At 33.5% G+C, this 25,478-nt stretch overlaps 19 protein-coding genes across 19 annotated transcripts; 10 read left to right on the top strand and 9 right to left on the bottom strand.

Annotated features, from left to right (window-relative positions):
- Positions 1-213: 213 nt before the first annotated feature.
- Positions 214-903, bottom strand: NAEGRDRAFT_3070 (uncharacterized protein; the record flags this gene model as incomplete). Its single annotated transcript, XM_002683462.1, has 1 exon — positions 214-903. A coding segment is annotated over one exon (690 nt), but the record flags the coding sequence as incomplete, so codon positions are not given.
- Positions 904-1,169: 266 nt separating this feature from the next.
- Positions 1,170-1,822, bottom strand: NAEGRDRAFT_77779 (uncharacterized protein). Its single transcript, XM_002683463.1, has one exon. It carries the CDS (start codon positions 1,776-1,778, stop codon positions 1,353-1,355), a length of 426 nt encoding a protein of 141 aa, XP_002683509.1. The 5' UTR covers positions 1,779-1,822; the 3' UTR covers positions 1,170-1,352.
- Positions 1,823-1,951: 129 nt separating this feature from the next.
- NAEGRDRAFT_56509 (kinesin) lies at positions 1,952-5,512 on the top strand (the record flags this gene model as incomplete). Its single annotated transcript, XM_002683145.1, has 2 exons — positions 1,952-2,685; positions 3,561-5,512. Exons 1-2 carry the CDS (start codon positions 2,046-2,048, stop codon positions 5,510-5,512), a joined length of 2,592 nt encoding a protein of 863 aa, XP_002683191.1. The 5' UTR covers positions 1,952-2,045.
- Positions 5,513-5,559: 47 nt separating this feature from the next.
- Positions 5,560-5,922, top strand: NAEGRDRAFT_60149 (uncharacterized protein; the record flags this gene model as incomplete). The annotated part of the gene is made up of 2 exons (XM_002683146.1): positions 5,560-5,633; positions 5,724-5,922. 2 exons carry the CDS (start codon positions 5,560-5,562, stop codon positions 5,920-5,922), a joined length of 273 nt encoding a protein of 90 aa, XP_002683192.1.
- A 652-nt stretch (positions 5,923-6,574) lies between these two features.
- NAEGRDRAFT_61419 (uncharacterized protein) lies at positions 6,575-7,954 on the top strand (the record flags this gene model as incomplete). The annotated part of the gene is made up of 1 exon (XM_002683147.1): positions 6,575-7,954. One exon carries the CDS (start codon positions 6,575-6,577, stop codon positions 7,952-7,954), a length of 1,380 nt encoding a protein of 459 aa, XP_002683193.1.
- A 164-nt stretch (positions 7,955-8,118) lies between these two features.
- NAEGRDRAFT_61420 (uncharacterized protein) lies at positions 8,119-8,895 on the top strand (the record flags this gene model as incomplete). Its single annotated transcript, XM_002683148.1, has 1 exon — positions 8,119-8,895. The coding sequence occupies one exon, from the start codon at positions 8,119-8,121 to the stop codon at positions 8,893-8,895; it is 777 nt and encodes a 258-aa protein (XP_002683194.1).
- Positions 8,896-9,077: 182 nt separating this feature from the next.
- NAEGRDRAFT_61421 (uncharacterized protein) lies at positions 9,078-9,470 on the bottom strand (the record flags this gene model as incomplete). Its single annotated transcript, XM_002683464.1, has 1 exon — positions 9,078-9,470. The coding sequence occupies one exon, from the start codon at positions 9,468-9,470 to the stop codon at positions 9,078-9,080; it is 393 nt and encodes a 130-aa protein (XP_002683510.1).
- A 64-nt stretch (positions 9,471-9,534) lies between these two features.
- On the bottom strand, positions 9,535-10,938 carry NAEGRDRAFT_45140 (uncharacterized protein; the record flags this gene model as incomplete). The annotated part of the gene is made up of 1 exon (XM_002683465.1): positions 9,535-10,938. The coding sequence occupies one exon, from the start codon at positions 10,936-10,938 to the stop codon at positions 9,535-9,537; it is 1,404 nt and encodes a 467-aa protein (XP_002683511.1).
- Positions 10,939-11,435: 497 nt separating this feature from the next.
- On the top strand, positions 11,436-13,177 carry NAEGRDRAFT_60150 (uncharacterized protein; the record flags this gene model as incomplete). Its single annotated transcript, XM_002683149.1, has 2 exons — positions 11,436-12,852; positions 12,894-13,177. The coding sequence occupies 2 exons, from the start codon at positions 11,436-11,438 to the stop codon at positions 13,175-13,177; spliced, it is 1,701 nt and encodes a 566-aa protein (XP_002683195.1).
- Position 13,178: 1 nt separating this feature from the next.
- NAEGRDRAFT_61424 (uncharacterized protein) lies at positions 13,179-15,038 on the bottom strand (the record flags this gene model as incomplete). The annotated part of the gene is made up of 1 exon (XM_002683466.1): positions 13,179-15,038. The coding sequence occupies one exon, from the start codon at positions 15,036-15,038 to the stop codon at positions 13,179-13,181; it is 1,860 nt and encodes a 619-aa protein (XP_002683512.1).
- Positions 15,039-15,102: 64 nt separating this feature from the next.
- On the top strand, positions 15,103-16,632 carry NAEGRDRAFT_28895 (uncharacterized protein; the record flags this gene model as incomplete). The annotated part of the gene is made up of 1 exon (XM_002683150.1): positions 15,103-16,632. One exon carries the CDS (start codon positions 15,103-15,105, stop codon positions 16,630-16,632), a length of 1,530 nt encoding a protein of 509 aa, XP_002683196.1.
- Positions 16,633-16,640: 8 nt separating this feature from the next.
- NAEGRDRAFT_61425 (uncharacterized protein) lies at positions 16,641-17,288 on the bottom strand (the record flags this gene model as incomplete). The annotated part of the gene is made up of 1 exon (XM_002683467.1): positions 16,641-17,288. The coding sequence occupies one exon, from the start codon at positions 17,286-17,288 to the stop codon at positions 16,641-16,643; it is 648 nt and encodes a 215-aa protein (XP_002683513.1).
- A 185-nt stretch (positions 17,289-17,473) lies between these two features.
- On the top strand, positions 17,474-18,343 carry AM27 (uncharacterized protein; the record flags this gene model as incomplete). The annotated part of the gene is made up of 1 exon (XM_002683151.1): positions 17,474-18,343. The coding sequence occupies one exon, from the start codon at positions 17,474-17,476 to the stop codon at positions 18,341-18,343; it is 870 nt and encodes a 289-aa protein (XP_002683197.1).
- Positions 18,344-18,444: 101 nt separating this feature from the next.
- On the bottom strand, positions 18,445-19,011 carry NAEGRDRAFT_29338 (uncharacterized protein; the record flags this gene model as incomplete). Its single annotated transcript, XM_002683468.1, has 1 exon — positions 18,445-19,011. One exon carries the CDS (start codon positions 19,009-19,011, stop codon positions 18,445-18,447), a length of 567 nt encoding a protein of 188 aa, XP_002683514.1.
- A 293-nt stretch (positions 19,012-19,304) lies between these two features.
- NAEGRDRAFT_61428 (uncharacterized protein) lies at positions 19,305-20,494 on the top strand (the record flags this gene model as incomplete). Its single annotated transcript, XM_002683152.1, has 2 exons — positions 19,305-19,631; positions 19,685-20,494. 2 exons carry the CDS (start codon positions 19,305-19,307, stop codon positions 20,492-20,494), a joined length of 1,137 nt encoding a protein of 378 aa, XP_002683198.1.
- Positions 20,495-20,751: 257 nt separating this feature from the next.
- On the bottom strand, positions 20,752-21,915 carry NAEGRDRAFT_61429 (uncharacterized protein; the record flags this gene model as incomplete). The annotated part of the gene is made up of 1 exon (XM_002683469.1): positions 20,752-21,915. One exon carries the CDS (start codon positions 21,913-21,915, stop codon positions 20,752-20,754), a length of 1,164 nt encoding a protein of 387 aa, XP_002683515.1.
- A 255-nt stretch (positions 21,916-22,170) lies between these two features.
- Positions 22,171-22,674, top strand: NAEGRDRAFT_61430 (uncharacterized protein; the record flags this gene model as incomplete). Its single annotated transcript, XM_002683153.1, has 1 exon — positions 22,171-22,674. The coding sequence occupies one exon, from the start codon at positions 22,171-22,173 to the stop codon at positions 22,672-22,674; it is 504 nt and encodes a 167-aa protein (XP_002683199.1).
- A 154-nt stretch (positions 22,675-22,828) lies between these two features.
- On the bottom strand, positions 22,829-24,607 carry NAEGRDRAFT_45146 (TFIIF CTD phosphatase Fcp1; the record flags this gene model as incomplete). Its single annotated transcript, XM_002683470.1, has 1 exon — positions 22,829-24,607. One exon carries the CDS (start codon positions 24,605-24,607, stop codon positions 22,829-22,831), a length of 1,779 nt encoding a protein of 592 aa, XP_002683516.1.
- A 219-nt stretch (positions 24,608-24,826) lies between these two features.
- NAEGRDRAFT_77781 (uncharacterized protein) lies at positions 24,827-25,470 on the top strand (the record flags this gene model as incomplete). The annotated part of the gene is made up of 1 exon (XM_002683154.1): positions 24,827-25,470. One exon carries the CDS (start codon positions 24,827-24,829, stop codon positions 25,292-25,294), a length of 468 nt encoding a protein of 155 aa, XP_002683200.1. The 3' UTR covers positions 25,295-25,470.
- Positions 25,471-25,478: the final 8 nt, after the last annotated feature.

A 25,478-nucleotide genomic window follows, 5' to 3' on the forward strand; every position in this document is an offset into this window, starting at 1 on the left:
TGTTGCCATATCAATCATTCTCTCTAACATTTTCATCTTCCATTCCTTTCGCACTTGCTTTTTCTTTTCAGTATTCTTCTTTTGAACTTCGTCTTGAGATTCCTCTTCTTCCTCTTCTTGATAGAGTTGATCATAAAGCTCTTGCAAATTGAACATTTTTCCTCCATTCTTTTTCTTTGTTTCAACATATCTGGTAACAACTTTCCACAACTCTTCCAAATCCTTCTTCTTGAAAGTTTCGCTAGTGGTGGTATTTGTGCAAACTAAATAGAAATGATAAAGCCAAAATCCAAAAATCATCAATCCGCATGCTGCAATAAAGAACAATTGAGCAATTATCATAATGTGACGAGAGAGCATATATTGAATAATAATTGAAACAGATGCAGAAACTCTTTCTCCCTTATTATTCATAAATGTAGAACTCCACAAATTTTCCTCATCCACCAAACTCATCAATGTTTGAACATAAATATAAACTGCATAAACTACTAGAAGGAAATTGCAAATCAAAAACGAGTGGAACCATCTATAATTCAACTCACCAACATCATTATTCAGCCATCCACAATAGTGATCAAATTTAGCAACACATTTTCCAGAAAGAGGACAGTGTTTAGAACGAGCTGGTCGAACAATATCACAAGTTGAACATTTTCTCTCGGAAATGTACATAACTTCATCGTATGGGAACGATTTTTCAAATTGTCTTTCCGTCTTTTTGGTAATAAATCCAGGATCAGAGAAGGAGGCAATCAAGAATGAACAATAGGTTATGATAAGTGCAACAAGGCCAGTGTAACGATGATATTCTGGGATGTAAAGATTCGGAATTTCTCTGAATACTGTTACCAAGTAGAGAGCAACATTGATGCTGATAAGAGCCAAATAAACAATCTGTACAGATAAATACGTAATAAATTAATGTATAATTTTGTGATCTAAATCTTACCTGCAAAATCGGATTTCTTGTATGGAGGAAATACTTTTCTGCACGTTTCAAACATCCAATTCCGCAACACATTGAACAAATACGTTTAGGGCATTGTGTTAGGAATTTGTAGAATTTTCCAATATATCCATTCTTGTGGAAATCTGTTGGTCCCATCAAGAGTGTATACAGAATGAGGCCAGCCAATAGAGCATAACCATACAGAAAGATGAGGATTCCTAACATTTTTTTTGAAGTTTTTATTCTTTGTTATCTTGGCTAATGAATCATGGTTGTTTCCTCATTATTATCAATCCTGTGTGTGATGGATCCATTATTGTTGTAATAATTGTGACCAGAGAGTGTTGAAAACCTGGTTGGGTTTAGGTCGAATTATTCCTATTATCTACAACTTGTCAATCTATTTGGTATCTGAAATTTTCTTCAAAATTTGACTCATTTGATGTTTGAGGACTGGCTGACCTCTGTTATTGGTTCTTCTCATGTATTTTCTCTTCTTTTCTCTTTCGTAATGTTTACGTTGGAGTTCCTCCTTGGCCTTGTTTTTTTCCTCTATTGCCTGTTGTTTTTCCATTTGTTTTCTTTCGAATTCCTCTCTTTCTTTTTTGAATGGATCTTTCTTGGTTTCCTTCTTTTCCTTCACTTTTTCCATCTTTCTTTTATGTTGTTTGATAGAATCATCAAAATCATAGCCCATCTTGGAGATAGTCTTGAGATAAGAGTAGGCAACCTTCTTCTTTTCTTCCTTGTCCTTTGAAATTTTATTTAATTTTCTTTTATATTCAATATCGGACTTGCTTTCTGTGAGTCTTTCCAAGTTATTCATTTGGGGTTTGTTTGTACCCCTCTTTTTATGTGGTAGGCATTTTTTTGTTGTTTTTTTGATCTTCAACAAAGCTATTAATATTTCTCTTAAATCTCGTTGGTACCTCTTTCATCTCCAATTAAGGATCATTTTATTTCATAACGGTTGCGAAATAGACTTTAAAAAAACTACAACAACAGGCGTTAAGGAAATTCGTTATTAATCACAACAATAAACTCCTCATCAAATCTTCATCTCTTGGTTATAGTAATAAAATAGCTTGTAAATATGCTCTCAGCAAGGAAAAAAGTTTCAGAAAATCCAGTGGATGTTCTTGGCAATAATCATACATATGGCAAAAAGGTTGTTCCTGATGTTGAAGGGGCTCTCAAAGTAGTGCTTTCGTGGAAGGAAAATCAACCTCATAGAGATGAAACACCAGATAGAGATTTTAAGAAATTAAATGTGCTTAGTTTAAAGGAAAAACAAGTGTCTTCCTCTCAAATTTCGAACTTTAGAAAAAGTCACGATGCAAGAATAACCTCCCACAAGAAGGAAAAGAAAGCAGATCTTCTCCCTTCGGATGTAGATCCAAGCTTTGCTTATGGACATAGGAATGTTTTTGACCAAAAAGCTAAAGATTTGATGGAACATCGATTCGCAGAGGAATGGGCAAAGAAAAAGGAAGAAACTGATCGTAGATTTAAGGAAGACAAAAAGCAAGAAATGTTATCATCTGTAAATACAAGAGCAAAGTTGGATATTATGAAACGATCAGAGGATGCCAAAATCAAATTAACCCCCAGAGAGGACGATAGTTCCAATCAATTCAAAATGACAAAATTCAAAAATGTTCCTTCAAAAGTTGATTGTAAGAGAGATAGTCATCCTGGATATTCATTTAACAACAATGATACCTCCAATGGAGGTATTGATAATCAACACTACAACAACCACAACAATCGCCATAGAACTGAATACACAATACACGTTGACCACGATTAATAAATATTTTCTAAATAGTAATATTTTAAATGTATATATTTTAAATATTGAGGAACATGAAGAGCTCAATTAAGAGTGCCATTTCGGCGGGGTAACTTTCGGTATAATACAGTAAGGATTAGAATCTAAAAAATCTTATGTTTCCATCCACTACAGCAGCTGATTCTGAGGTTATTCATGTGGTCTCTAATAGTGCATCTCAACAGAAGGAATCATCATCTGAATCACCCTTAGTAGCATTCTTTGTTTCATTGTGAAATAGAGTAATCAAATCGTACCACACATGTCAGATCACAAAGCTCGTCCCAAGAGAATCACATCAAATGATTGGGATTTTGGTAAGTCCAGAAGTTGATCACAACCATCTCAGCAGTGGCATACCCAAATTAAGCATCACTACGAAATGGATTGTTCAATCATTGAATTATTCAACAGAAATGAGACCCTCAAAGGATCAACAAGATGTTTAACTGAGTAGAAATGATATACATTATTTATGTCAAAAGGTTGTCTTATCAATATCCCGCCAATTTTAAAATTGAATTAAAAAATTACAGTTCAAACCAATCACAACATCTTTAAAAAATGAATGAATCCCTAAATTTGAGCAGTATCATAAATGAGGAGTCGATTAATAACTCTAACAATGAATATCTAAGAAAGAGTTCAGATAGTGAAGAGGATATTTCCAAGACTGTAGAGGAACATTATAATCACATTCATGTTTGCGTACGAGTCTCTCCTGTACCAGGTATGTAGATTTCTCTAGTATCATTCATGTTTTATTGAATCAAATAGCTGAGGAAGCGAGTGCTAATGCTCAAAATATTGTTGAAATATCGGATGTAAACAAGTTGATTGCCTATCACCCTGAAAGTAGAGAGGGTTTGCTCTATTCATTTGACAATTGTTTTGATTCAGAAACAACAAACAACACAATCTTTGAGAGTGTTTGTGTACCAGTATTGAATGCCGTGATTGAGGGTTATAATGGAACTATTATTTCCTATGGATCTTCTCGAACAGGAAAAACTGAAATGATGATTGGAAATGAAAGAGAGGAAGGAATTGTTGATTTGACATTCAGAGAAGGCTATTCCTATCTCTCTTCAGTTTCTGACAAGGTGGATTATAGTATTTCTTTTTCTTTCTGGGAAATGAGTAATGATTCGATTTTGGATTTACTTGATTTGAATGAGGGGAAAGAGCTCAAATTAAAAAGAAGTGGAAAGGAAGGGGTATTTATCACAAATCTATCTGAACATCAAGTTGACAGTTGGGAGCATCTTCAATCACTAATTGATAATGGTATAAGAAGAAGCCAACAATTGACTGCTCAAAGAAAAATTAGGTTGCACTCCTTTATGAGATTAAGGCTCACAAGAAACAATTACGATCACCCAGAAGAGGATGTCTCATCTTCTTTTATGTTTGTAAACTTGAAGGGTACCGAAAGAATTGGTAAAATTGGAGCAAAGGGAGATCATATGAAGGAAGGAGCAAGTTTAAACATGAGTATGATTGCTTTCGGTAACGCAATTCACAATGTAGTCAACCACACACGAGTTAAAAAGGATACAGCTATCAATATTAACAGTTTATTTGGAGACTCTCAAGTAACTGCCATGATGAGCGATTCTCTTGGTGGAAAGAGTGCCACAGTAATTATTGGATCTATTTCTCAAACGGAATTCCACTATCTTGAAACAATGGAAGTTTTGGAAAATCTCAGAATTGCAAGACACATCCTCTCAAAACCTGTAAAACAAGTCTTGAACTCTAAAATCAAAAAGCTCTATAATAAGATTAAAAAACTCGAAACAAGCATTCCAGAAGATAAACTAGCCCCTGGCCATCCCCCAACTGAACAGCAAGAGGAATTGGAATACTACAAGAGATTATACAGGAAATACCTTGATGGATTGGTAGATGACGAAGATTTGGACAAACCAATGGAAACAAATCCTTCTCTTCAAGATATTCCTGAATTGGAATTATCAAAAACGGATCAATTATGGAAACAAAATGATGCCAAGAGTCAGAGACATGGTATTCGTGCCACAGTTTATAAACCCTCATCACTTCAAGGGAAACCAAAGGAAACTTACAAAGGACAATGGAAAGGTCATCAAAAACATGGCTACGGAGAGGTTGATAATGAAAAGGTAAATTATAAAGGTGGTTGGGCAAATGATAAAAAGCATGGTAAGGGATCCCTATATTCAAAGGAAAAAAACAGAAGAGTATTTCTGGGAGAATTCCAAAACGATAAGAAGCATGGAAAGGGTGTATTTTATTATGAAAATGGAGAAATTTATGACGGTGAATGGAAGGACGACAAAAGGTGTGGCTATGGAGTCATGTACTATCTTGATGGAACGAAATATGAAGGAGAATGGGAAAATGATATGAGAGGAGGTAATGGAGCCTGTGTGGAAAAGAATGGAGATAGATTCGAAGGTTCCTTCCTGAATGGATTGAAGCATGGTCCAGGAGTGTATTACTATATCACACAAGGTCAAAAGTATGTTGGGGAATGGTTTAAAGGTGTTGCAAAGTGTGGTCAACTATATTCAGATATTGATTATACAGAAGAAGGAATGGACAGTTTTGAGAGCTCAACAAAAATTCCAGAAAATCAACTGCAAGATAGAATGAAAGTTATTGAAGATGCAGTCACATCTGTTCGTATTCAAATGCAACAAGAACATTTACTCCCTTCTGCAATAAGAGAAAATATTTACGAGTGAATCAGGATTGAATTTAAAATAGATACGTGGCACTATCAACCAAAAAAATGTCTGCAACCACCGAAAACAAAGTCACTTTCAAGATTACTTTAACATCACACCCAAAGCAACCTTTTAGAACGTATGTAAATAAATGATTGACCATTTCCGATCATTGAATTAATCATCACACATATTGTAACAATTAATAATAACAATCAAACGGGATTAGAATCAAGGTTCCTGAAAGTGCACCATTCACTGCTGTTTTGAAGTATGCTGCTGAAGAATTCCAAATTTCTGCTGAAACTAGTGCAATTCTCTCCAATGATGGTATCGGTATTAATCCTAGTCAAACTGCAGGAAACGTTTGGCTCAAGTATGGTACAGATTTACGTATTATTCCAAGAGACAAAGTCGGTGGATTTTAATTAAATTATATTTTCTTGAACGGATTTTAATGATTTATTCAGGACTAATTAGTTGTGCCATCAATAACCCATTATCAACCTTCTCCATATTCCATCTAAAATTTTAAATATTGGATTTGAAAATATTCCGAATATCAAGAGTATGAAACCAATTTCCAACTCCTCTACTATATCGTTAAATCTTTTCCGATGATTGTTTTAAATCAACCTTGATGGTCACATCTGGCTTCAAAATTCTGTGGGCAACTTCGGCACCCAAGAAGATACTGGCAATACTCAAAGATGTAATCAAGAGAAAACGACTAGACGATTTTTTAAGTGGGATTGCGCTCTTGGCAAGTTTTTGTTCCTCTGCAGGTGCTTGACCTGGTTTTTTGATTATTTTCATTTTTTTAATATTTAAATCAATTGTTGTTACAAACAGTTATTATTTTCTGATTAGAAACAGAATATGTTAAATATATTAATTTAACTTTTAAATCTGTGTTTAAATCTCAAAAATATTAGTATCATCTGGACTATAAATTCTCATATTTTGATAAACAACTATTAAAATTTCGCGCCCAAATTTAAAATTTAAAAAAAAAATACAGTGTTTTCAGTTTAAACACATTTAAAAACCGAGTGATCTTATTGTTGTTGCTATTCTATTATGACTACTCCTAACAACAATGGAGGAGTATCCATGAATCTGTCCACAACATTAGATTCAAACACGCCTCCACTACCTCCTCCAATGCAAGTTGGAATGTCATCAAGTCCTAGTTTAGGTTTCAATCCAACACCGGCTTCAATGATTCCACACCATCACCACCATCAATATCAACAACAGCAACATCCTAATACATACATGATGAATTCACCTTCTTCTTCTTCTCACACAATTCTGCCATTTGGACCAACACCTACAATGGCAAGCCAATCTCAACAATCTTTCCCTTCACTAATTTCTCCCATCTCGAATCCATTTCCTTCCATCCATACCTCTATTCCACCAACACATTTTCTATCCATGAATATGGCTTCACAGCCATCTCTTGCCACAACAGGTTTGGACAAAAGACGAAGAAATCCCTCCTCCAAAAGAAGTTTGGAAGAAGAAGATGAGGAAGACAATCAAAACAATATTGAAATTGATGATTCGGGTGACCAAGAAGAGCCTCCAACAACAAGAGCAAAACCAATCGAATTAAAATTACAACATCAACAACAACCAAAATTCGTGGACAATAATGCAAAAGGATGTAATTGTAAAAAAACTGGTTGTTTAAAACGATATTGTGAATGCTTTCAGAACAATAAGAGATGTACCATAAAATGTCGTTGTCAGGGTTGCAAAAACTATCATGAATGTCCTGATTTACATAGAGTTTTGGAAAAACAAACAAAATCTGGAGCAGGACCACAAACTTCAACTAGTGCAACACAAAGAAAGACTCAAAAAAGAAAAACCAATCTGGTTTCGCAAGCTCCACCTAGCTCTTCAAATAATACCACTCAATCAAGACCGCCAATTGGAAGTCCTTCAATATTAGGTGGAGGTATTGTTATGGCTCATGGAAGTGTGTCACAATTCAGTCCCTTAACGTTTACTAACCCACAAATTGCTTCATCTCTTCATCAAAATTCATTAAGCTGTATTTATGGGGAGGAAAAGATTGTGGAACTTTGTAAAAAACTAGTATTGGCTGCTATTCAACAAGAACAGGTCTTTAAGGATGAATGGAAACAAGATAATTCTGCACCAAAAACACCGAAATCAGCTAGAAAAGAGGGTAATCAACAAGTTAACAACTTTTTACTTTGTGACGAGGATGACATGCACCAAGCAGCTCAACCACAGACAAGTTCTAACAGAAAAGTTTATCCAAAAGGATTTGAGAATGCTCTTGGAATATCTTTGAATGGACGTATCACATCAGAGTTTAAACATTTCCTCTTATCAGGAGTGCAAACATTGAAATCCCAACAACAAGCAACCGAAACTCAAAACATTCTAAATAATAGCATGAATGGTATGCAGTATCAATAGAATAAACTCAGAGTAAATTGATACATTTGTCTAATTATATTTGGACTTCTAAACCTTATTAATATCATTAACATATTTTAAACGAAAATGCAAATTAAACTCATCATTTCCCGCCAATAAAAAATTTTAACGTTCAAAAATCAGAATATATTTATTTAAAAAAAATGCAAAATCAACAACAGGATGATAAAATGGAGCTGTCATCATCGCAGCAAGTAGAATTTATTGATAAATTTATGGGCAGTCCTGTGCTCTCTATTATAGAGGATCTATACAATATCGCACAAGCTTTTATTTCGGATGGCTATGACCACTTTCAACAAACACTTTTAAATCATATAATATCATCAAATCCTAATATGACAAAAGATGAGGCAAAGGAAATTGATAGAATGTTAGATGATGCTGTGGAACGAATGTTCAATATGAGTATTCAATCCCTAAATTCACAATTTGACATTTTTGAACAATTTGTAAAAACGTATTGCTTTAACGAACCACAAATTCCAACCGAATGCCAGGAATCTTTTTGTAAATTAGTAAACCAAGATATTATGGAACTCAATAATGAGGCTTCCAACACAGTGGAAGATGAGGACATTTTGAAGTTAATTTCCGAAATTAATCAAATTCAAGAACAAACAAACAGTTCTTATTCTGAATTGTGTCAAGGTATCACACAAAGTAGACAGTTATTACTGCAACGACAAGAAATTGACAAACACCTTCTCTATTATCATGAAAACGTACAAAAGATTGATTTCATTCATGAAAAGCTTAGACATTTTTCAATTGATTTGGAAGAGACAATCAAGTCATTAATTGAACAAGGTAAAAAACTGCACGAACAATACGTGAATACCAAGCAAGTTTATGAACAATTCTTTGGACTTCCAGCTAGAGAAGCTGATGCAAAAGAAAGCTATTTCCTGAGGAAATAATTGCCACTATAATCATCCACCCTAAGCCTGACTTTAAGTCACCTAAGAACTAATTAAATTTATTATTTATTCTTCATCCATATTCCTATAAACTTTGAAAATATATTCATTTCAGTTCGTCATAGTAACCACAGTACACTTGAAAATCAATTCCACAACATCATATTACTCTCCATTCAAATCTAATTGTCAACCTTGACTTGACCAACTTTTGGTCCTTGTGGATCCGATGCAGAAACAATTTTAGCACTTTTATCATAAAAATAAAGAACTTTGGATCTAACAAGATTTTCCTCTTCAATTTCCTTTTTCAATGAATTAAATTGTCTTCTACAATCCAAATATGATTCTTTAAATTCAGCACACATTATTTCTGGCTTGTTGTTTTGATATTCACGTTCACATTTAGCAAACAATTGCAACAAATCTTGACATGGTTTTTCTGGAACGTATTCCTTGTTGGAAAATAATACTGGTGCATTACTAAAATAGCTTTGTGTTGTTAAAAGGTTGGAGATGTAATTTTGTGTAATTTCTTCTTCCGATTTATGTTTTTCCTCTTTATTTCCGTCCATTTTTTAATAAAATAATTAAAAATTAATCAATTATTAAACTTTCAATTTTTAACTGTTTTATTGGTTAAATAATTTGATTATCAATATTTTTAATATCTAAAAGATGGTATGAAAGTACACTGTCAAATGAACCAATGCCATATTCATACTGTAGAGTTGATGATTGATTATTTAAATACTGGGAAGCATGCTTATTCATTGTCGTTTTCAAAATATCTAAAAATTCGCTGTTTGATATTTCTATCTGGTGAGACAATTCGCCCACTACAACACTACAATTCGTCTTTTGCTTTTTTGTAAAAATTCTCAATAACGTGTCAAAGTATGAGAAACACAACTCAATCATTTCACATGTAACCTCCACTCCACACACAAACATTGAATGACTCTCAGTCGAAATTACAAAATCTCTAATTAAAATGATGATTTGCTTTAGCAAATGGGGTATAAAATCCAAACGTTCATCCAGAAAATCAATGAGAGGTCTGAGCTTATTCACTATATGATCAGGTTTCGTCTTGGCAGTATTATATTGTGGAGAAACTAGCACAGCCAATAAAAATGACTGTACGATGAAAGAGCAAGAGGGTCCTCTAGTGTGTTGAAGAATCCTTTCTTCAATTTTCTCTAATTCTTTCGTGGCAGCTTCTATTTTTTCTTTCCTTCTTTGCTTTTCCTTCTTGTCGAATGCCTCTTCAACTTGTGGTAATTCCTTCCTCTTATTGAATTGAATAATGTATTGATTAGAGTATTGAATCCATTCCTTTTGAAAGTTGAGAATGTATTCCTCTTGGTTATCCCAATATTTAGTCTTCATCCATTTGAGAGCTTGTTTGGCACAATTTTCCAAAATTTCAATGGATGGAAACTTTCTATGTGAAATTTCATTTCTTACATCCACCAATAGTTTTGGACAATCAGCTTGTCTTGAACCAAGAGCTAAACTAGATGACTGTGTCTTCTTACCATCCTTACTGAACAAATTGACAAATCTAACAATGGCATTGCTCAAAGCCTGTTCCTTAATCGATTTAATATTCAATCTATTATGTTTTGAATCAATCCTCTGATCGATCTTTAATGCTTCCAAGAATAAATAGCTCGATTCTACTATTGTGGAAGTTTGAATCCTAAATTTACTCTTCCAAACACCCAATATTTCAATTGATTTTTCTCTCAATGATTCCTTTTCCCTAGTAGGGCTATTATTCATCCAAACTCCATCATCCGAAAATAAATTCCTCTTTACAAATAACCACTCATTCCAATCATACCACGATACGAGAGGACAATCCTGATTATTAAAATCCAAATTATATCGCACCGATTGTTCACATTTGTACTGTTTATCTTGTTCTCTGTGTTGTTGTTGTGTGGAGTAGAGTTGTGAGCCCTCTCCTTGATTTTTCCTTTTCGTTGATGGTTGCAAAGTTTGTTGTTGACAATCAATAGGTGTCTTTCTCTTCATTTTTTTAGTAGGAAAAGAGGTTGTTATATTCTCATCTATTCCATGAATTATAACAAACTCTTTTAATAATCTAATATATTTTCAAGTAATAATTAATAAATCATGTTAATATAATTAAATTATTTTAGAGTTTGATATGTTTGAAAAAAATGAAACGGTTATCCATTAAAAGGTTACAGCAACCTTTTAGTTTTTTAAAACAACAACAATCACTTCTCCGAGTGTCATCATTATCATCAATTCATCACAATAAGAGTAGGCAAAATATTCTAGTACAACATAATAGTAGTAGTACTATTAATGACATATTTGCAAGAAAAAAGTCTACTGCTCATACTTCTTCGGCGCCATCATCGTCTGTTACAAGTAAAAGTGCAAATTCTTCCTCTAATGCCAATAATCAGGAGTCTACAACAGATGTAAAGAAGATTTTAACACATTTGAGTTCCTTGTTGTGGCCAAGGGATTCATCTCTGAAAACTCGTGTTGTGGCAGCTATGGGACTCCTAATTGGTGCCAAAATTTTCAATGTTTCAGTACCATTTTTCTTCAAGAGAGCAGTAGATTCATTTGGACCAGCCACTGAAACAATAATACAGGATCCGGCTGTTTTTATGACAATGGGTCCAATTTCAATGATTATTGGTTATGGTATTGCCAAGACATTGTCTTCTCTTTTTACTGAATTGAGAGGAGCTGTGTTTGCCAAAGTAACTCAAGCATCCATCAGATTAATTTCTCTGGGAGTTTTTAGTAAATTATTGAATATGGATTTGAACTTTCACCTTCAAAGAAAAACAGGAGCACTCACATCAACTATGGATAGAGGAAAAAGAGGAATTAACTTTTTAATGACTAGTTTATTGTTTAATATTGTTCCAACAATGCTAGAATTATCAATTGTAACAGCTATATTTTACATTAATTACGGACCTAGTTTTGCTCTTACAGCTCTTGGATCTGTCACTTTATATGCAGCATGGACTATAACTGTAACTCAATGGAGAACCAAGATTAGAAAACAAATGAACAAGGCAGAAAATGAAGCTAGTGGAAAGGTAGTTGACTCACTTATTAACTATGAAACTGTCAAGTATTTCCAAAATGAAAAATATGAATCTGAGAAATATGACGAACACTTGAAAAAGTATGAACAGACCTCTTTGAGTATTGCCTCTAGTTTGAGTGCACTCAATTTTGGACAAACTTTTATCTTTTCCTGTGCTCTTACTTATATCATGTATATTACTGCCAATAAGATCACTACAGGAGAGTTAACTGTTGGTGACTTGGTTATGGTCAATACATTACTCTTCCAATTGTCTATTCCACTCAACTTTTTAGGTACCATGTATAGAGAAACTTCTCAAGCCATAACAGATATTGAGAATTTATTTACCTTATTGGATTCAAAGAATGATACGCAAGATAGCTCAGACAAGGAATTGATTATTGGAGGTCCAACTGATACTGAAATTGAATTTAGAAATGTTTCATTCTATTATGATCCTAATAGAAAAATTCTAGATAATGTATCATTCAAAGTTAAAGCAGGTACAACAATGGGTATTTGTGGACCTAGTGGAAGTGGAAAGTCTACCATTTTGAAGCTCATTTATAGATTTTATGATCCAACTGAGGGACAAATTTTCATCAATGGGCAAGATATTAAAACAGTATCTTTGGAGAGTTTGAGAAAACATATCGGTGTCATTCCACAAGATTGTGTATTATTCAATGATACACTCAGACACAATATTGAATATGGTAGACTTGGATGTTCAGAGGAAGATATAAAAATGGCTGCTAGTAAGGCAAAACTTAGTGAAATTATTGAACGTCTTCCAAAGGGATTAGAAACTCCAGTTGGTGAAAGAGGACTCAAATTATCAGGTGGAGAAAAACAAAGAACAGGTATGTAATTAAGTTTCAATTTAACTCAGCATTCTCTAAAGCTATTGCACGAGCAATTCTCAAGTCTCCAAAGATTTTGTGTTGTGACGAATCAACCTCTAGTCTTGATTCAAATACGGAGAAGGAAATTATGAAATCAATTGAGGAGTTGTTTGGTAAGACCACTTCCATAATGATTGCTCACAGATTGTCAACAATTCAAAGAGCTGATCAAATTATTGTTTTGAACAATACTGGTAGTATAGCCGAGTGTGGTTCTCATGAAGAGTTAATTTCCAAACATGAAGGAATATATGTAGAGATGTGGAAGAGACAAGTTCATTAATTTATAAATTATTTTCAGTATCTGTTTTAACCTTCTTTGCTTCATTTGTATTGTCATCATCGTCCTCTGCTGATGGTGATTTTCTCTTTTTCGAATTCTCTTCTGGTTCTTCAGAATTTTCATAATTGTTACTACCTTCAGATGAGGAGGGTTCTGGAGGAGAAACTTCCAAACTTATTGTTTCCAAAAAGTGTTGTGATTTCTTTGTGTGGTCTTTCTTCAAGTCTTCCAGAGCTAGGGAAAGATATTTCAAATCAAATTCTGAAAGTAATCTACACGATTTCCACACAAATACTACGCTACTGTTAACCATTTTTTCAGAATACGAGTGATGAATTTCTTCCTTTACACAAGGAACAATATAATCTTTGAAATTATACGATCTGAGAATATTATCCGAGCTCCTTAAAAACTTATCAATAGATGCTTGAGAAATGTCACATGTTAAAAATTTAGCCATTTCAGTATTCTTGAAGGATTGATCAACCTTAGTTGATGGAGGGAAAACGGATTCATGATCTTTGAAGTATGGTGTACATCCATTGGATTTCCAGTTGGACCAGTGTCGTTCTCTGTCGAGAATAGTTTCTAGTAAGGTGACTGATTCTGGATCGTATTTTCTTACGACATTCAGAGTTTTGTCCTTCAAGGTTTTGAGTTCACTCAAATAGAAGGATGGCTCTGAATTTTTCTCCAACAACCTGTAGATTGTTACCAATAATTGAATTAGTACTTGTCTCCTAAATCTAACATCATCTAATTGTAAATCGAATAGTGTTCTATTCTTTAAGAGTTTGATAGGAGAAAATAAATCTTGAACTAGTGCTGACTCGTGGTTGGTTGATTGATTATTCTTCTTCAATTGTTTCATGGTTTGAATGTTTGTTGTGAATCTAGTGTCCAAGCATTTCAATATTCTATCAACTTCACGCGAAAATAAACTCCAACTTGGACATTCATCATTTCCTCTTGGATAACTATTATAGAATGATGCAAGTGTAGATTGAAGTTCCAATATTTGAATTATATGCACTTGAAGTCCCCAATAAATTTCAAAATCATCCTGTGTATTGCTTGAATCCTCATTGTTATCATTTAAAATTTGTTGTTCCAACAATGAGTGATGCTCCTTGTTAAAGTGACCACCCTTATTGATACAGGCATCATGATTATATGGAAGTACGGAAGCAACAAACAATAAAATTCTACCACAAGTGACAGAATCCTCAATTTTTGATACCTTTTTCGATGCAAATACGCCTCTCACTGTTTTGAGTAATTCTAGAGCTCGAATTTTATAATCGGAACAGCATAATCTCAAAACTTCAATAAAATCATTCCCCTTACTTCCATCCATACAATAATTGAAAATTTGTTCAATTTGTTTGGCATGATTGAAATGATTACAATATTCCGACAGAATTAAAATTGGTATGATGGACATGGCCTTCTTTTTCTCTTCATCATGTTGCTCACTTTTTAGTGAATGTAATGTAACTTTAGTAATTTCATCCAAGAAGGAAAAATTAATTTCTGTCGTTAATCCTTTCGACAACCTAGCTTGTTCATACAATAAATAAATTTTCAAACTACTCCTAACTAGTGATTCCAAACTTTCAGCATTTTCATTAGATAATTGCTCCACAAATTCACGCGAATTTATTTCTCCCTCCGTAGTAGTTGTTGATGAAATGATATCCTTCAAATTCTTTTTGAAACTCTTCATAAAATCGAGAGGAATTTTAAAAACATTCACCAATAAATTTTCCAACATGGTTTGTTGTTTCGGATCATGATCGAAAAAATCACACAACAAGAGATTGACCAAGTGATGTGATGATTTTGAAAGTATTATTTCCATTTTTTTTGTAAAAGAATAATTCAAACACATATTATATTTAATATTTAAAATTAGATATTAAAAAATGCAACACTCGACCGAATACAAACAGAGACAAGAGGACTTTGTTTCCAATATAAGAGGAACTACACCCTTGGAAATATTTGGTTTATCATTCTCTGTTATTTTGGTTCCATTATTGGAGCAATTTGTAAAAGTTTTTCTGATCCGAAGATTTAATTGGAAGAATAACAATACCATTCTGATAGGATTGGAAATTATTCTTAAAATTGTATTTTACTATGCCATTCAGACTGTATTTGTTTTGAATGAACCTGTTTTTTCAAAGACCTTTTCTATTAATTTGATTTGTGTGTGGCTGTTCATGATTGTGACATGCTTGATATTCAAATACTTGGGAAAAGTGAATAATAAGAAGGAAGAGTATGATGTTGAGGAGAAACAAGTTCTACCTCAACAACAACAACAGCAACAACACATAGAATTCTTATCAGAATATAGACATAGTATGCAATTGTCAACAATTATGGCCATTTTAATGGTGGATTTTACACTCTTTCCGAGAAGATTGTGTAAAGCAGAAACATTTGGATACACCTTAATGGATTTGGGAGTTGGAAGCTTTGTGTTTAGTGGAGCTATTGTTTCCAGTTCTGCTAGAAAAGTCTCTGGAACAAGTCAAAATTTATCAATTTCCAAAATAATGCACTCTCTCATTCCATTAGTTTGTTTGGCCTTCTTTAGATTTTTCACTGTCCAAACTGTAAACTATCAAACTCATGTGACAGAGTATGGAACTCATTGGAATTTTTTCACTACACTTGCTTGTTTATTGATTTTGTCAATTGTGGCAGATTTTGTAAATATAACATCAAATTGGAAGAGAAGTATAATATCTGGATTTTTATGTATATTCACTCAACAAATACTACTCTCATACTTTAACATGCAAGATGTAATTCTCTTTAAAGAGAGATCCAATTTTATATTGGCAAACAAGGAAGGTTTTGGTACAATACTGGGATATTTTTCAATACACTTGTTGGGTGTTGGCATAGGTCAATTTACCTTCTCAAATCATAAGCATTCAAAATTCTATCTGACAATAATGACCATATTTTCTGTATGTACCATACTATTAACCTTCCTTCCATTCTTCTATTTTGGAGGTAATCAATTTATTGAATCCCCAAATAATTCCCTTGACAGAACCTATCACTATCAAATTAGCTATTCATTCTTTCAAGAAACTAATTTACTCTTTTCAATTTTGATTCCATCTAGAAGGATGACAAACTTTGGATATGTTATTTATACCATATCTTTTAATATTACACTAGTGGCCCTATTTTATTTGGTGTCAGGTGTCACTAAGGAATTACCTACCAAAGGACAAAGTCACGTGAGAGATTCTATGAATTTCAATCCTCTTTTTTCATTTTTATTTGCGAATATTATGACAGGTTTACTCAATTTATCTATTCATACGATTGATGCATCCTATGTTACAGGTAGTTTAGTTATAATTAGTTATGGAATAATTGTTTGTCTAGCTGATATATACTTATTCTCAAAGAAAAGAAAGGTTTTCTAGAGTGAATATTACAGTACAGAAGAACCCTTTCTCTTTTTGTAATCATCATCCTTAACTACGTCAGACAATCTTGGAGAGGTTTGTAAAAGTGGGCAATCCGTCTCATAGGGCGTGAAATCATAAAATAAGGAGCATTCATAGTCACACTCTTCAGTGATTACATTTTCAAAAAGGTTCAACTTTTTCTTAGCATCTACAGATCTTGAAGAAAGTGGCAATTCAGGTTCGTCCTCTTGCTGTAAATTAATTTTTGGTCCAGAATTGTTTTTTCCTCCCACATAATGCCCTGATTGAGGGTTAAATCTAAATATCGATTTTAAAGTATTGTTCAAATCTCCTGGTTGATTTCCAACTTCATTTCCTGGAGCCACACTATCTTTCCAAAAAGAAACACCAGTTACACTTCCTCCATGTCTTTCCTTAATTTTTTGTTCAATAGTGTATAGATTTGTTGATTCCCGAACACGAATTTGAAATCCCATATTGTCCCAATTCATCAATCTTACTTTTACAAGAACCCACCTATCCTCAACTTCGGCAAAAACTTCTGGTGGGGGTGGTGTATAATTCTTTGACATTTCAATAAGTAATTGGTCAATCTTATTGTTTTGATTCCGTTTGGAGGCTCCTCCAGATGCTGCTCTCTTTTTAGGCATTATTAATAATATTGCTGGAATGCTTTTATAAAGGATGTTGTACTCGTGGTTGAGGTTTGGTTATTTTTTTGTAGTATTTGGCGCCAAAATAAATGCCAATCAATGTGGATCACCTACATTTTTTGTTCAAATTTCCAGTAATTAAAAGAATGAACACAAAAATAAATTCACAACAAGTAAAAAAAATGCGTTTCAAAGCCAACCTCACCAATCAAAAATTATTATACTCTATTGTGCAATGTATGGAAAAAGTGGACAAGACAGGAATCATTCGTCTCAGCAAGGATAAAATAATACTGATCGCCAGACAAACTGATGGTGAAAATACTCAAGTTCATGGTGTTGTGCCATCTGTAAATTTATTTTCAGAGATGAGGATACAATCCAAACTCCGAAATGAAATTGTGATTGAAGTACAATTGAAAAATCTATCTGCAGCTTTAAAATCTGCCAATAATGCACTTGCGATTGTGGCAAAATTAACAAAAAAACAAGAAATTGGATATTTGAGCTTTGAAATTAAAACACAAGTAGCAAAAGGAAAGGAAACTTCAAATGTTGTGACAGTCGTTCAAGATGTTCCAATTAGAGTACTTTTACAGGAGGAAATTCAAGTCAAAGTTGTAGAACCAGACTTTTCATCACATTGTCAAAATCCGCTCATTATTAGTTTACCAAAACTAAAAGAGATGAAATCTGTTATTGATAAGATGAAATCAACTCATAATGGTACAGTAGAAGTATCTGGATCACCTACAGGGCAACTAAGGTTATTAGTGACTAGTACATTAGTTTCAATCAGAACTATTTATAAGGGGCTTAATGTTAAAGCCTCTCCTCCTAACACAATCAATGAAGTTTACACTTCAGAGATTACAGTCAAGCTGAAATCACTCTCTAGACTTCTCCATGCCCATAATGCCAATCCAACTGATGTGAATTGTATCTTTGCTGATGGTACAGCACTCATTGTTGATGTCTATCTTGAATCGAATGGTGAAGGGGATGAAGCCCCAAAAAGCTACCTGACTTACTATATTACTGCAGTTCAATAAGATTTAAAATCAACTAGGAAATTGTAAATAAATATAAATTATTATTTTTATTAAAAAAGGTAATAATTTTAAGTAATATTTAATTAATTTAATTTACAATATTATTCCTTGTTTGTAAGGACCAATAATATTAAAACACCAACAACTACGTATTTAACAGATGGATAATCATTCATAATAATTGTCACCATACCAACATATGGTAAAATAGACTTCACTCTTCCGACAATGTGTCCTCTATTCAACCACTGCAATCCTGGATTATAAATTCCATATCTATCATCGTGTGGGTTGTGATCTCCCTTTGTCAAAATTTTTACATTTTCATCCTCCTTTCCTTCAAATAAATTAGTTTGATTGTGAGTATTGTGCAATCGGATCACTCTGTGTACTATTGGAATTTCCTTTCCCTCCAACTTGTAAACAACAATGTCTCCAATATGAACAGGATCCGAGCTCAATGAAAGAAACAAAATATCCCCTCTATAAAAAGCAGGTTCCATACTACCAGTCAAAACAACAACAATCGGAGATTGACAATTTGTATAAATTGATAAGGATTTCCAAATAATCAGTGCACTACACAGCACAAAAGCAAGAGAAACAATCTGACTCAAAAATTCTCTTGCATTAAATCCTTTAAATTGTTCGGAGAGTGATGAAAACATTTTTTTTATTTTTCTTTTAAAAAGTCTTACCAACTTTCATTATTCAATACACGTGTAATAGCAACAATTCTTTAATATTGTCATTCTATATTTTGATGTAGTCAGAATTTTGATTACTGGATGTTATAATGATAGACATGATATGGACTTTAAAAAAAATGAAAAAACTAATTTCAACCACGAACAGTTGTCTCAAGTTTAGATCATCAACATTACTCATCGGAAGATCAAACTCTTGTTATAAAAGAGTTGATCAACAGGTGAATAACTTATCATTGAGAGGAGAAAAAATAATGAGAACATTCTCTACTAGAGTTTCTTCTTTGATGGATAATAATCAACAAACGGATTTGGAAAAGGCAGTATTTGCAGAAAAACAAGAATTATTCAGAAAAGCTCTATTAGAATCAGTGATTAATAAGGGAAATAAGGATACCAAATTTTATTGGGCTTGCTTTTCTGCTTTGGCGTCATTTGGTACTTTAGGATTCGAAGTTCTTTTCAGAATGTTGGACATTCCATTCATTGGCTTTGGTTACGCTGCTCTATTAACTTGTTATCTTTTGTTTAATAGATCTGCATCAATGTTATCAAGTGGTTCCAATATTGCTGCATCAATGGTAAGTATTTTGTTGTGAGCTTTTATTCAAACTTATTGAAATAACTTTATAAGGGAGGAGTTGAAATTTTACCAAACTCTACAATTCCAGAACACGCCAGAGTTTATAGAATGGTTGAAGAAATTACCAATTCAGTTAAATTAAAAACCATTCCAAAGGTTTATTGGATTGACTGTGATGAAGCCAATGCATTTGCATCTGGATACTCTATCAAAAAGAGTTGTATCACGGTCACAAAAGGATTAGCCTCAATGCTAAATGATGATGAGTTGAAAAGTGTTATTGGTCATGAAATGGGACATGTACTAAATGGTGATATGAAAACTGGTACATTAATTGCAGGAATGATTTCATCCTTTGCAATAGCTGTGGATTTAACCAGACATTTAAAGAGTAACCAAAGTAGCAATAGCTCCAAATCCAGTAGTAGTAACAATAAGGGAAAAGATAATTCCCAAGCCATTATTGGATTAATCATCTTACTATCATACGTCACACTCTTGGCTGGTAAATTGTTATCAGTGGCAGTAAGCAGACACAGAGAATATGCATCAGACGCTATTGCCGGTGCTTTAACTCATCCTTACTATATTAGAGATGCTCTTCGTAAGATATCTAATCAGCATAACAAACCAACGTTTAGCTCAATTTCAAAACTGCCAACATCAGACTCTACTAATCACTTGATGTTTTTCGAGAGAGAAAAACTGACCTCATTAACATCAACACATCCTTCCATGGAGGAGAGATTTGCTAATTTAGATAAATTAGCAAGCTTTGACGTTGAAGATTTTAGAAAATTAGCCAAGGTATGTTTAACCTTATTAAGATGTGCTATAATTTCATTTAGGTTTCAGTTATGAGAGATGAACGTGCCAAGAATACTATTCTTGGTATAATGTTCTTGTACTGTTTATTTATTATTTTCTTAATCTACAATATTGGGGAGGATACAGTTTTAAAGTACTTGAATGAAGGTTCTGAAGATATTTCAAAATTAATTTCACAAGGTCCAACATATTGTAAGGAGCTTTTGGAAAAAACCTGGAAAAGTATTTTAGTGTTACTTTCTAAACCTTAATATACTTCACTTGACAAAAAGTTCTTGTATTTTTAACGTTTATTCATCAATAAAATCGATAATACGTTGCATTGTTGCTCTGGCTTCAGGAATATAATAGCTCAACAATGGATAAATGTGTGGCATCATTTCATCAACAATTACCTTGACAGATGGGTGCTCAATTTCATTCAAAACTTCCAAAAACTTGACACTTTCAGCAGTAAACTCTTCGTCCTTACTGTAGACGGCCAATAATTTGGTTGAGTGAACTCTCTTGTTAGCATTTTTCCATGTATTCAATGGGGAAAGATTAGTTTCAGTCTTATAAAGTTTTTCCATGACAGCCAACAATTCACGTGTACACAAGAGGTTATTCTTTTCATTCATTGTTGAAGCAGCCATTTGTCCGCTCAGGTCGTATACACCTGAAATAAGGATGGCAGATGAAGGCATATCCAATTGTTGATCTTCAGCTATACGAAGCAAAAGTGAAGAAGCAATACCAGCTCCAAATGAGTCACCCATAATAACTATATCCTTAGCATTGACATTCTTTTCATTTATGAGCCATTTGTAAGCTTCCAAAGCGTCATTAACTTGCTCGGAAAAACTGGAAGCAAAATTCTTATTGTCTTTCTTTTCAACATCAGTGAGAGGCATCTTTCTATAATTTACAGAAAGAATGTTTAACAATGAACTATTCAAACGATTTGACATGAATTCTACAATAGATCTGATTTGCAAACCATCATGAACTCCAGCAAATCCACCTCCACCATGAATCAACAACATTGTCTTGGCAGTCTTTGATTTTCCAAAATCCAAATAAAAACTATCACGAAGTTTAACAAATTTTGAATTACGGAGTGATGACACTTCTTCCTTTTCCAATACATTATAAAGACTAATAGGAGGAGCCATATTTAAATTCACATTTTGACGTAAAATAACAGGATCATTAACTTTTTTAGCATTGTTAAAACGGATCAAGTTGAAATAAGTTTGAGCTTCCACAGATAAATGTTTCCAATTTTGAGTGGTTACACCATACATTTGTGTTGTAGGATCACCTTCCTTCATACCAAAATATTTGTTGAAATAAACAAGTCCATTAAATACCGATCTAAAGGCAAAAACCTCTGTCGAATATTTGGAATTATAATTGATTGCCAAGCCTGCAACGAGCAATCCGAGGAGGATAACAAACAGAGAACGTTCCATTTTTTTTAATTTTATTTTTTATTCAATATCGCACTAATATTCCTTATGGCGCCACAAACATTCCTCTCGGACAACTTGAGTTTAATGTGCTTCTTGATAAGACATCAAAACCGTTCTTAAAGAAGCTTCTTTCAATATAAACAACTTGTGCTTTTATTAACAAGTTTTTCATTCGATACTTGAAGAACCTAAGCCAAAAGTTCTCATAAAGATTTTGATTGAAATGAAAATTATTAAATTATTTTTTTTAAAAAAATGAAAAGATTGAGAGAGATTGTCTTTCCTGCAGTTTTTGTTTCGACGAGTGTTTATGCAGGTTCGACTTTTATTTTGGATAGATATTGGTTGGGATGTGTAAATGGAGCTTCAATGAAACCAACTTTAAATTCGGAATGGGGAGCCTACTCTAGGAATGCTAGTCCATTGAGCTCAATTCGTGATTGGATAGTTATTAAACGAGTGAGGAATCATAAACAAGAATTAAAAATTGGAGATATTATTGTATTTGTTTCACCGGAGGATCCAAGAACAACAGCTGTTAAAAGAGTGAAGGCATTACCTGGAGAAATTTTTCAACCAAAAAGATTGAATTCCGAAGGATATTCACAAACAGCAAAACTAATTCCAAAGGGACATATTTGGGTGGAAGGAGACAATTCTTCTTCTAGTATTGATTCAAATAATTATGGACCTATTCCAATGGGTTTAGTTCAAGGAAAGGCCACGTGTGTACTCTTTCCAAATTTTAGGTGGCTCTAAATGAATTATTTTCAATTTGTTGGATTAGAGTTTCAAGATATTGTGGAAATTAAAATATGTTGAGCGAAAACTTTAAATGAGAATGCAAATGATCGAATTGATTAAAAGAACATTGGCTCATATTTTAATAAAGTGGAAATTAATTTACTACTAATTAAAAATCCATATCGCTTCCAGAATCATCACTATCTGAGGAAGACGAACCATCAGAATCACTCCCCAAATCCATTTCAACCTCTTTGGCCTTTAAGCCTCTCAGAAATGCTGACTCTTTCTGAATCAAAGTCATAAATTCAGAGCAGGCTGTTTGAAATTGTACAATCTCTGGTTTTGATTTAGAAAATGCTTCACTGTATGGGTATAATTTGTGATCACCCAAAAAATAGTCAAACTCATTTTGCCTTTTCAAATACTTTAAACATGCATGTAACCACGATAAATCTACAACATGTACACCAGGCATATTTTCAGCTTTTTTAACCTTTTCTGTACCTTTTTGCCTTGCCACCAAGTGAGTCATATTGGGAGTGATATCTGTATAGCACTTGGCACCTAGATCTGTAGCAATTTTCCAATCAATATGGGTTTCTGGTTGTTGTTTCAAAGGAATGACTCCACTGAAAACAATATGAGCCCCTTTGAGAATATCCTTCTTTTTTTCTTTAAGGATTGCCTTGACGTCTCTCTCAGATAAATCCTGTGGAGAGTTGAAGTAATCCAGGTGAACCTTTTCTAAAAGGTTATAGATGATATCCAATTGATCGTCATCATTGTAATCATCTATAGTATTCTCAATAACTTTAAATGTTCTTGGAGTTTGTTGAGAGTTATTTTTCTTTCTATCAGCATCATTACCTGGTGCATTATTTACATCTAGTTGAACACCGAATATACGTCTAAAATAGTCGTACGGAGCTATTTGAATCACATTGTCCACATTATCCTTCCAAACATCTGTCTTGTCATCAATAACTAGTACTGATTTATCACTGTAAGGAAAAACTTGGCTGAGTGTCTTGGTGTTAATATCTGGACACTCATCTCTCGATAAAATTCTGTCAGCAAATAATGATTTTGAACTATCTAACATTTTTCCAATTTGATCGGCATAGGCTCTTTCACCATGTGTAAATACGTGTAATTCAAATATTTCTGAACATCTCTTCAAGAAACTCTCCAATCTAGGTCTAAACTTTACAAAATGGTACGATCCTCTCATGAAAAATTTGTGAATATGTTTTTGAAGTTCTGGTGAATTATTGTAAATATCGTTAAAATAGGTCACCTTGTGGTGCTCTCTCCTATATTCAAAATCGTTAATTGTATGTAATAGAGTATGATCCAAATCCAAAACAAGTGAAAGCTTCTTCTTTTCAATTAATCTTTGTTGGTTGGCCTTTCCTCTTTCCAATCCTTTTTCATAGGCAATAGTGTATCCTACATTGTGTAAAAGTGCAATGTGTGATTTGGCAGAAGTTTGCACTTCTTGTACACTTTCAAATTCAGGAATTGGTAAATTGAATACAGCTCCTCTTTCATATGAAAATTTAGTAAGTGCTCCAGATAACTTTTTTGTCATAGTTGCTGATGAGCAATCTCCAGAACACAAGAGACATAAACCTAGCATTGTTTCACTGTGATCACAACATTTAATTGTCAATAATAGTCTACTTTGCTCCAGATTGGAATTTAGTTTGAGAAGTTTTTGTACACAACCTGATCGATCGCTAACAATTGTCAAGGCTTCCTTCATTCCTTGAGTTGAAGTAAAAACCAATCTTCCCAAAGGTTCATATGCAAGAATGCATTGATTCTCCTTTACACTCCAAGTAATTGTTTCTACTTTAAAAACATTCTCAGGAAAGGTAATCGAGTATGATGATTCCGAATAATTCGACTTGGCTGTCGAAGATGAAGATGATGAAGGAAGCATTTTTTTTCGATTGTTTTAAAAATACATTTTGCTGAATGTTTTTCAAATATATAACACTATGGGTCTTACTGAAAATAAATATTGAAACAAGGAATAAGGTGGATGCTATGGCTTGAGTTGTGGTGGGATGAAAATCAAGTAGACAAGTGTTGGGGAAATAATTGGAGGCAACAAGCATAAAAAACAATTCAATTAAAAAATATTTAAAAAAAATTAAAAATGTCCTCCACTTTGCCAAGACCAACTTTAAATCCTTTAGAAAAACATAGACTTGGAAAACAATTCGGCCAAGAAGTACCAGAATTTGCCGACTACCATCAAAAGAAGAAGGACGTCTTTGAACTTTCTTTGAAGGTGGGCTCAGTTTTGGGTCTTGTCGCTGGTGTTCCTGCTTATCAAAAATCATATCAACCTCTCACTGGTATTTTTGTTGCTGCTATGGGTTTCCTTGCCGGTCAATCATTTGTAAAACATGTTGCTGGACGAGCTTACGGATTGAATCCATTGAACGATGCCGAATATGAAAGAGCCTTCAATTTATGGGTTTATTATGAACACAATCCACACCGTAAACAACAAGATTTACCAGTCCATACTATGGAAGCTAGATATCAACAAAGTTTGGCTGAATTTAGAGAAAAACACAAGAATGAATATCAAAAGTTCTTGACTCAACAACAACAATAATTCATGTGGACATTTCTTCATCATGTGATCATAATTTCTGTGTAGATTTAGTAGTAATATAACATCATCATATGATTTGTACTTTCTTCCAACCACACCCCTCCTTCCTTCCCACCTCTTTCAAACATTAAATTAACACGTCAAAATAAACCAAAGGGTATATTATTTATGGTAAATTGACAAC

The sequence above is a fragment of the Naegleria gruberi genome, assembly GCF_000004985.1.
Source record: "Naegleria gruberi genomic scaffold NAEGRscaffold_1, whole genome shotgun sequence".
In the NCBI taxonomy this organism is placed as follows: domain Eukaryota; phylum Heterolobosea; class Eutetramitea; order Acrasida; family Naegleriidae; genus Naegleria; species Naegleria gruberi.